A 10,439-nucleotide genomic window follows, 5' to 3' on the forward strand; every position below is an offset into this window, starting at 1 on the left:
ATAATAATAATAATAATAATAATAATGCATTTTTCTCTAGGTAAAGAAGAGTGGTCTGGTTGTGGTGAAAAATATGAAGATTGTTGGTCTTCATTGTTCCAGTGCAGACTTGCATGCTGGCCAAATCGCACTCATTAAACATGGATCAAGACTTAAAAACTGTGATCTTTATTTTTCCAGAAAACCATGTTCAACTTGTTTAAAAATGATTGTAAACGGTAAGCAGTGGCTGTAGTGGAGTAGATATTATGCTTGTGATGGGTGATATCAGAAAGGATGTTTTCTCTTTGAACTGTCCCAGTTGTGTACAGCAATCCCTAACTTGTGTAGCCCACACTGATATTTTCCATGAGACTGAAACCAGTGTTGAACGTGCATTTCCTGGAGCCGATCATCAAGAATCTCGGGTTTGCTATGGAGATCCTGTTTCTCTGTGCAACTGTTTTTATTGGTGGTGCTTGTCTCTTGGTTGAAATGCACTGCTGAGATTCTGACATACTCGTTGCACTTTGCCAGAGCAACCCTAAACCTGATGACTGTGCCCAGATCGCTCTCCTTTTCCTTGCCCTTCCGTTGCCTGTCAGTGGCACCAGAGGAAGGGTGTTTTTCACACAGAAGTGACAGGGAGTACTTTAGGGTTTTCTTTTCCCATGTGAGACGAAGACAAGTCAGATGATTCACTTCCTGAAATGGGATCTGCTGGTACAGCATCTCTGCAAGTATTGTTTTTTAATCTCAGCAGCGACTTCTATTAGTGCTAGCTTTTTGGTGTGGTATTAGCATATCTATTGTAGGCAAGATGCAAAATTATGCTGTCACAAACATCTTAGAACTTAGGAAACTTCAGGTTTTGTCTCTAGTCTGATTATCTAGCCTGATACTGATATCTGCTAGCATTTTTGTTGTCCAGATGTCCCTTAAGCAGCACTCGGGGCCTTAAAGGAATAAAACCAGGGTTACGCAATAGGGTGCTGAATGTGAGGTTTATGTTCCACTGTACTTGCCTGATTCCTTTTTCTGCATTATCTTCTCTTCCAGCTGGGGTGAACAGGATTTCTTACTGGCCTGCAGATCCTGAAATCAGCTTGCAGAATGAAATGCCCAGTCCCGTGACTACTGATGATGCAAAGCTAGATGCCAAAGCAGTAGAAAGGCTGAAGTCAAATAGTCGTGCTCGTGTGTGCGTGTTACTTCAGCCCTTGGTGTGCTATATGGTGCAATTTGTTGAAGAAACTTCCACCAAGTTTGATTTTGTTCAAAAAATAGCAAAATCTCAGCCTGACTCAAATACTGACTTCTATACTGCATGTAGACAAGAGAGAATAAAAGAGTATGAAAGTTTATTCCTAATTTCAAATGAGGAAATGCACAAGCAAATATTGATGACAATGGGACTGGAGAACCTCTGCGAAAATCCCTACTTCAGCAACCTTAGGCAAAATATGAAAGATCTTGTCTTGGTCTTGGCAACAGTGGCTGCCAGTGTCCCTGCCTTCGGATGCTTTGGATTTTACAACAGTGAATCGTGGCAAACAAATGAGACAGACCATCAGGGTTTGCCCCAAGAAATTGCACGGCACTGTATGATACAAGCCAGGCTACTTGCGTACCGGACAGGTGAGCAGCTAAGGTAGTCGAGGAAGAATGGGTCTCGGGAGTAGGGCAAGTTCCTGATTTCGGTCTCACTTCTTCCAGATAATTCCCTGAGCAAGCTGCTGACTTCCATTCCTACATCTGTGAAACAGGAGCAGCAGTAGTAGTAAAAATTCCACAGGGACACATAGTGTTATGTGTGAAAGCACTGAGCTTTCCAAGGGAATATCAGGGCAGGTATTTCACTTGGAGCGCTTGCAAACGTGTCCAACACCTGTCTGAAAACAGAATACAGTGACATTTAAATTCTTCAAGCCACTTTGAGGCTCTGTGTTATGGAGGTTCACAAGATATTTCTGTTTTCAAGTCAGTGTGAATATTCTAAGCACATCGGTACCCTTGTTCAGAAAAGAGCAGTGAAATAATATCCTCCCAGTAAGGCATTAAGTACAGTTATAATAAGTTTCCTAGTTCCAGTCATGTTAGTGAAAGTGATTATGTATCTGATGGGGGTTTTCTTTGCGAAGATGATGGAGTTTTGATGTACAGACTTTCAGGGTGATAGGGTAGTTAAGGGTGTATTTTTTGATACACGTGACTTCTGTTAACTGCTTTATTTTGGCTGGATAGCAATGCACTAAGAACTGCTAAATTCTTCCAGAGATCAGACTATGAAGATTTAAAACTTGGTGATACTCTTTAGTGACAGGTACTCTTTAGTGACAGATACTCTTTAGTGACAATTTTTTTCCATCTAGATAGGATAGTTGCTTTTCTAAAGCCTTTGTAAACAAATAAATAGTGCATATTTAAAGCTTAAAATGAAACTAATCCCCCCAACATGCATAAACAAATCCAGCCTATCAAGTCAGGTGCTGAATGCACCTTTTGGCTTATTCAGACTTTGTGATTTGTAAAGGTAGATCTTCCTATTTTAGAACCTTTCATATTTTAGAATCTTTGTATTTTAGAACTTTTTTTTTGCCGGGGGTAGCCTCAGCAAATTTGTTCACCAAAAGGTGCAGAGCAGATTGCATCTCCTAATTCAGAAGTTTCATAAAACCAGTTCTGTGGGTTTTGTGATTTATGAAAACAGAGCAAGATAGAATGAAAAAGCTTAAATACTTGTTCTCAGGGTTGCAAAATTCAGTTTTATCTGTGCTGTTTGGCCTGGACTCAGGTCTGGTGTTTGAGCAAATTCGTATTCCACTTCAGGCCTGTAATGAAATTAAAATAAATAACAGCACACATAAGCATATTTAGATGCTTTACATTATTATATAAGTGGATATAAGGGGAACAAGATCATAGAACCATAGAATTATAGAATTGTTTGGGTTGGAAAAGATCTTTAAGATCACGAGATCCGTTTAACCTAGCAATGCCAGGTCCACCAGTGAACCATGTCCCTGAGCATCACATCTACACGTCTTTCAAGAACTTTCAGGAATGGTGACTCCACCACTTCCCTGGGCAGCCTGTTCCAGTGCGTGACAACCCTCTCAGTGAAAAGATCATAGAATGTGTTCTGTGCTGGCTTAATATACATCAGTGAGTAGCAAATATGCAGACTATAAATAAAGTGAGCCCTCGTAAAACATACCTTTGGCAGGAAAGACCCTCTTTGAGTGATTTGTATGGTAGTGATACCAAGGATGATGGAAACTGGGGATCATTTAGTCTGGAAAAGAGGAGGCTGAGGGGGGACCTTGTTGCTCTCTACAACTACCTGAAAGGAGGTTGTAGTGAAGTGGATGTTGGTCTCTTCTCCTGAGTAACAAGCAATAGGACAAGAGGAAATGGGCTCAAGTTGTGCCAGAGGAGGTTTAGATTGGATATTAGGAGAAATTTCTTTATTGAAAGAGTGCTGAAACATTGGAACAGGCTTCCCCCGGGAAATTGGGGAGGCACTGTCCCTGTCCCTGTTTAAAAGACGTGCAGACATGGCACTTCAGGACATGGTTTAGAGGTCACAGTAGTGTTGGGTGTGCAGTTGGACTTGATGATCTTAGAGGTCTTTTCCAATCTTAATGATTCAATGAATCTGTGAAATGGTTAATTGAAACTGCGACTTCTACAATATTAGTCACTGGAAGTCTGAAACACTTTTTTCTCTTTGGTATGCTCCTTTCTAACTCGTCAAGACTCTCATCAATAACTACTGGGAAAGATTTCCAAATTCCATAAAAATATTCCAAGTCACATAATCACAGAACCACAGAATTGTTGAGGCTGGAAAAGACCTCTGAGATCACCAAGTCCAGCCTGTGACCCAACACCATCACATCGACCAGACCACGGCACTAAGTGCCACATCCAGCCTCTCCTTAAACACCTCCAGGGACGGTGACTCCACCACTTCCCTGGGCAGTGCATCCCAGTGCCTGAGCACCCTCTCCATGAGGAAGTGCTTCCTGAGATCCAACCTAAACCTGCTCTGACGCAGTTTCAGGCTGTGCCGTATCGTCCTATCGCTTCAATGAAATGGAAGTTCTGGTCCAGTTTTCCGGTGGTGGTGATAGGAAACACCCCCAAAAATCTGATTGTTAACATTTTCTCTTTGAATTAGGTATAAAACACAACTAATTTTGATAGGAATTCAGACCACAGAACCATAAACTTAGGGAGTGGCAGAAATAAAGTAAATTTAGTTAAGCAGTAAATACCGAGATGGTTTTTTATCAATTTGCCATCTCATGTCAGCGAACCTGTTCACATACATTCTCAGCGCAGATTTTCTTATCTGATATATGTATCGATTGCTTCTTCACATTTGCAAACAAACGTCCATAGCAAAGCGTTAGAATGGCTGGCCTTGCAGTTGAAACACACCAGCTTTCACAGTAAACTCATATGACTTCGAATCTCTTAATATTTCTGCATTTCTTTTCTCCACGAAACAACAATGAATGTCATCCCTTACTCTAGGATGTCATATTTTAGTGCATAGATAACTCAGAAGTGCTTCATTTTGTTATTTACTGCTAAAATGTTTTGTATTTTAGAGGATCATAAAACAGGAGTCGGAGCGATTATTTGGGCAGAAGAAAAATCAGTAAGTTTTGAAAAAAGTTACTTTTTCCTGCACTCTTACACTTGTATCTGCTTTGAGCTGGTTACTTTGCTTTAATGCTTGTGTGTTCTTGAGACACAGACAGAGCTCTATGGAAAGCTTGCACTTCTCATTCCTTAGTAACCAAGTTAATGACTGCTTCATTGTTATGCTCTCAAGATGAAGGGGAGGTATAAATGAGTTTAGAAATGGCCGCAGTGTCTCTGCCTAGCTTTTCAATGCCTGCTTCCCTGGTCACTGTCAGTTTTTCCAGATGTCCTGGCTACAGAGTCCTGCCACAGCTGCTGCTGAGGCAGCATGTGCCTGCTGTGTGGTCCCTGCTTGCAGCTTTTTTTTGGAGAGATCTCAGTGCAATCATAGACTGACACTCTCTTGAGGATTTTTGTTGCAGTTGAAGTGCTATTCTGGCTCCAGCCCATTCCTTTTTGGATCAAAGCAGTATTTTTCTACAGATATTGTTACTGTGCTTTTTCCCATCCAAACTTAAAGTTTTTATTTCTTTATGTCTCTGATTATGCATGTTACCAGTCCCAGGAAGCCTCATTCTTCGTGCAGCTGCAGCATACTCTTAATTTGATCTTAGTACTTCAGTCATCAGCTACTTATTGCAGCTTTCTTTCCTGTTCTGATTTCAATTGCCAGTCGCCACTTGGTCATCCCACTGGTCACTGGGCCTGTTGAGAGACAGGTGAAACAGTCTCTGGCACATCTGGGACTAACTCCAGCTGTCTGTAATTTTGTACACTGCAGAAAGGCTCAGGGACTAAATCCTTCAGGCTTTTTGTTCATGCTGTTAGTATTGCTTGCTAAAAGGAAAGCCTCTAAAGCCTGCTGCAGCGTGTTTTCTGTGGTGTGACAGCCCATGCAACTCCTGTGGAGCTTAGTGGAAAAGCTTCATACAAATACAGAGCAGTTAGCAAGAACTGACTTCTCCTTTAACTGCTGTGACTTGGCATGAACTGATAATGTGAAAGTATACATTGCACAGCACTTTGACTTAGTAGTTAGTTTAAATGTCTCCAGATTTGATGCTTTGCTTACTGTTGCAGAGAAGCTGTGATGGAACAGGAGCAATGTATTTTGTAGGCTGTGGTTACAATGCCTTCCCTGTTGGATCCGAATATGCGGATTTTCCACACATGGATGATAAACAGAAGGATCGGGAAATCAGGAAGTTCAGATACATCATACATGCGGAGCAGAATGCCTTGACATTCAGGTAATGGGTTTATTTTTACCATGGAAAAGAATGAGATAGCTCAGAAACAATTGCAGGACAAATCCATGATGTCACTGTGATGAAGTGTGGATGGCAATCACAGTCTTGTTTATGCTTGTGTTGCTTAACTTGGATGTTCATGGATAACAGTCAGCTCCTGAGGTTTCTTCAGATGTTTTAAGTGAACTTATTTTTTAAAGGATATTCACTCCAATGCATGCAGTCATCCCTCAGATACAAGGCACTGCCTCTGCTTCCTGCTAGGACCATGCTATAACCTGAAATGTGGAAGTGTGGTAATCGTTGTGGCTTCTGACAATGATATGTGCAGAGGGTGGGTGTTTTGTTCCCAGATATTAGAAACAAACTGGATGTCATTAGGTACTTGTGCACTTGAGTAGGAATAAGTTGCTTCTAGGAGTAGATAATAGAACACTACTCACTCTTCTGAGGTATCAAGTTTGTCACCAATCAAAACTATCAAGACGTAAACTATGAAATTCTATTTTCTGACTGCTTTTAGGTGTCGAGAAATAAAGCCAGATGAGAGAAGCATGATATTTGTGACGAAATGTCCATGTGATGAATGTGTCCCTTTAATCAAAGGGGCTGGTATCAAGCAGATCTATGCAGGAGATGTTGATGCTGGAAAAAAGAAAGCAGACATATCCTATATGAAGTTCAGTGAACTCGAGGGTGTAAGCAAATTTACAGTAAGTGTCTAAATATACTATATTCTAAAAACCCTGGGCAAAGGCTGGAGAGAGCAGTCACCTGCAGCTGGCGTAGAGGCATGTTTTCTTGTTTTCTTGTGCCCTTTAATCAGGTGAGTGGAATTGAGAGGTTGCTTTGTCACAACACTGGGAAGAAGTGCTGTGCCATGTGCCACATGGTAGGGCCAAGTGTGTCTCTTTTCTGTAATTTCCTTGCACATTTCCCTGCAAGTCATTGCTGTCATTGGAGGTGGTTGCTTCCCGCTCTGAAATCCTCTCTGAGCCTCCCCGTCACAGCATGGCAGCTGATGGGGGAGATCACACTGTGGTTTTTGTAGGCCCTTCCAGTGGCTCCTGAAAGAGCTGTGGGGGGTTTTGAAGGTGGCCAAGTGCGCCTACGCTCAGGCTGCTTGTCACGACAAACTGCAGCACTGCCGCTTTGCACAGGCCCATGGGAGTGAATGGCCACGCACCCCTTCGTAGCTTTTTACTGTAGAACCATAAAATGTGTTAGGTTGGAAGAGACTTTTAAAGGTCATCTAGTCCACCCCCCCTGCAGTGAGCAGGGACATCTTTAACTAGGTCAGGTTGCTCACAGCCCCATCAAGCAAAGCAAGCATGTGTTGGAGGGGGAAGTCTTCATTTCCCACCCCACCCCTAGTCGTACCTTACAGGGAAGGACGGTAGGGTGCTACTTTTTCTTTCTCCCTTTGCTCTTTCTTCCATATTCTGGAGTAAGTAAACTTTTTTTCTTCTTTTACCAGTGGCAACTAAATCCATTGCACACCAATGCCCTTGAATTCCATGACCCCACAGCCAGGGAAAGTAAGTTTTTTTTCATTAATTCATTTTATGATTCAAGTCAGTAAGTGATATCATGTTTTAAACAAACCTGAATCCCTCTGGGATTGATTAGTCTTAATTAATCTTGATTTCAATTAGTTAAATTTTGCTGTGAAAACTTCTCTGAGTTTTTTGAGTAGAGGAACTAATGGTAAGTCAAAAACACAAGCTTGTTTTAATAAACACTTGGTATTGGCACACATGATAGAAGATTTAGTAATGCTGTTCTCAAGGTCAGCCGTATGCTTTTTGGCACATAGATTATTTCAGACTGCTTCATCATGTTTTAAACTTCATTCTAAAAAGACTTTCTCAGTTGTGTTCTGTTCTCTTCTTCAAGAGAAATTGGACTCCTCCAAGGAATTTAAGTATGTTCTGCAGAACATTTTGGTGCTTCTTTTGTGAAGCAGAATCTGTGCCAATGCTTTCCAATCAACATTTATTTTGGGGTGTATGTATACACACATGTAGTACAAAGGCCACAAAATCCTTGTCGGCCTGCACCCATGGAGCAAGGGAGCTGTTGTTTTCAGAAAATAAGTGTTTAGATGAGTCTTATGTTGAAGCCTTTTTATGCTTTAAGAGGGACACACCACTGGCATCTACTATCAGCTACCAGTCCTTAGAATGTTTCTCATCCAGAGGGGGAGACAATGTGGAAAAAGAAGCTAAATAATTCCTGTGCCTCAAGCATGAAGATATGGAGCATAAAGATAGGGAGTTGGCAGTTACTCAAAGCATTGAGCACCATGCTAGGAGCATAAAAAAGACCAAATGTGGTTTCTGTAGCACAAGAAAAGCCACGTACCACAAGCTAATTCCTAGTATGTCGTGAGCTAGATCAGTGCAGGTCTCTTTTTTAGCTCTTTCCTTATGAGTCGGGAGGGGGAAGTGGGGAGGAAAGGGCTCAGAGTAGTGTTTGTGACATTATTAATTGCTGCAAAATGTTCGGGCTTGTTTGTCCCTCCCTTTGCTAATGGTTTTTCTCCAGCTGGAGAAAGATTTATTCTAGGGTATTTTGACAACTTTTATCAAGGCTCGTTTTTCTAACACTGGTTTTTCTGAGATGGTGTGCCTGTGTTTTCAACAATGCACTGTTTTAAGTTGCAGTTTTTCCTTTTACTATGATTATGTTGTGTTCCTCTGTGTGAGGAAGAAGACAACTTCCCCTACCCCATGTTATTCCAGTTTGCGTGTATGTGTTGAGTATTTAGACTATGCTTATTAACGTACTAATGTTTCTCGCTTTTTTTTTTCCTTTAGATGGGGTCCAGAAAATAAAATCACTAGATGACCAGCAGCACCAAAGCAAGAAACTGTGTCTTGGTCACTATTGAATAATTAAGCACTTCTGCAGTCTTGCTCTGTACTTTTTATAATGCAGCCTGTTTGCACTTTCAAATAAGGAAGAGTTTTATTTATTGTTTTGAAAGTGATTTTTAGAATAAGTTTATTTATGATGTCTTAAATGTTTTACAGAGTTACCTGAAGGTGTTTTTAATTTAGAAGTTCCTGGGGAAAAAAAATGCTGCTTGTATTTTCTGTGAAAGTAACTGGGTGGCTAATCATTGTTAACACATTAAAAAAGAATACTGAAAGTTTATTGCTGGTATATCAGAGTAATAATAAAATGTTATCTTTTTCCTTGGTGTATGGATTGAGGGAATGGATTTCTAAGTTCTGGACTAGCAGAATGCAGAAGTAAGCCCTAGTTCTTCAAGTACAGCCATCAAGAGAATCTTCTAAGAAATGGTAGATAAATAATCAATAGATATTCCTGTTCCTGAAAGAGGCTTTTGCTTCTCAGTCTGCTTGTATAAAGCAGACAAAGCCATTGGGATAGCAATTAAAGCTACGTAAGTGATTTTGAGATCTAGCTCGTCCCTCATACCGAACTTCTTCCAGCTCCCATAGCAGCAGAGCTCTTTTGTTTTGTGATGCTTGCATTGCTGCTCTGTGCACTTCCTTGAGCGCAGCCCATATGAATTAGTGTAGACAAAGATCAGCTTTGCTTTTTTTCAGCTTCTGAATGCAGGCCTAAAAGAATTTGGCTGTGTGCATCTCGCTGACCTCTATATACTGTGGGAAGATTGCTTGTGTTTAGGTTTTCTTCGTCTTCACTAACGGGCTTCTAAGACTACAGAAGCTAACAAAGCGCCAGATGCCCTGTTGTTTCTTAGGTGGGATGATCTACACCAGTGGGATAGCCTGAATCCTTTTGGTGCCAATCTTTTGGATGACTGCACGTGGAGCAAGAGTGACATTAAACAGCCGTGAAACTGCAGGCTAATGTTGTTGTTAGGAGGTGCTGGGTAGGTAACGGGTAACGAGAACAGAGAGTTGTACCCAGCATCTTCTGAAGAAGTCCCTCTCCTTACTCCCTTCTGTTTGCTGCTCTCAGTATGACCTCTAGATGTTTGTTTTAGCAGATGTTCCAAGATGTTGATTCCTCTGCTGAGCTCTCAACTGCAAACAACTTAAATTTTTTTCTGCTGCTGGTAGGATATATAAACAGCCTTTTCCCAGTTCCTTCGTGTGCCTTGTCTTTGCTGCCCTCCTTCAAGTCCTGGAAGGAGAACCGTGTCTTAAGATGCTGCTGAAAGTCCTGTTTGTTTCTTGTAGGCTTTGGAAAAGGTTGGAACTGGATAGCAAGGCATCCTTAACATGGTGTTAATTATATGGAGTCTGTTCTCACCCAGTTTGTTTGCTGGTCCTGTAGCTTACGGTACAGTTCTCATTGGTCGGAGCTACAGTGAGGAGCTGTGTCCCCACGGCTCATAGCATCATTGGCAAGCACCTGCCCTTTAGAACCAAGGAATGCTTATGTCCTCTTACAGCTGTGGGAATTCAGTCTCACTGGAGCTGGAGAATCCGCTGTTTCTCTGAGCCCAGTTAGGCCGAAGGCTGCGCTACGACTGCTGGCTGAGCGCGGTGCACATAGCGTCAGCAGCAGAAATCTCACCAGGCGACTGGCTGACCTGCACCACTGCTGTACTGC

At 41.7% G+C, this 10,439-nt stretch overlaps 1 protein-coding gene across 1 annotated transcript; it reads left to right on the forward strand.

The window, feature by feature from the left end:
• Positions 1 to 44: 44 nt before the first annotated feature.
• CDADC1 (cytidine and dCMP deaminase domain containing 1) lies at positions 45 to 9,035 on the forward strand. Its single transcript, XM_009867217.1, has 7 exons — positions 45 to 218; positions 1,039 to 1,617; positions 4,599 to 4,648; positions 5,716 to 5,885; positions 6,409 to 6,598; positions 7,363 to 7,423; positions 8,705 to 9,035. The coding sequence occupies exons 1-7, from the start codon at positions 74 to 76 to the stop codon at positions 8,776 to 8,778; spliced, it is 1,269 nt and encodes a 422-aa protein (XP_009865519.1). The 5' UTR covers positions 45 to 73; the 3' UTR covers positions 8,779 to 9,035.
• Positions 9,036 to 10,439: the final 1,404 nt, after the last annotated feature.

Source organism: Apaloderma vittatum, unplaced genomic scaffold (genome assembly GCF_000703405.1).
Source record: "Apaloderma vittatum isolate BGI_N311 unplaced genomic scaffold, ASM70340v1 scaffold5420, whole genome shotgun sequence".
In the NCBI taxonomy this organism is placed as follows: Eukaryota; Metazoa; Chordata; class Aves; order Trogoniformes; family Trogonidae; genus Apaloderma; species Apaloderma vittatum.

What these genes read in the sequence shown, in the direction of transcription:
- CDADC1 (XM_009867217.1), top strand. Translation starts at nt 74, where the DNA reads ATGAAGATTGTTGGTCTTCATTGTTCCAGTGCAGACTTGCATGCTGGC. An exon ending in CAGAATGCCTTGACATTCAG is followed by an intron (nt 5,886 to 6,408) that starts GTAATGGGTTTA and finishes GACTGCTTTTAG; the next exon opens with GTGTCGAGAAATAAAGCCAG. An exon ending in TGACCCCACAGCCAGGGAAA is followed by an intron (nt 7,424 to 8,704) that starts GTAAGTTTTTTT and finishes TTTTTCCTTTAG; the next exon opens with ATGGGGTCCAGAAAATAAAA.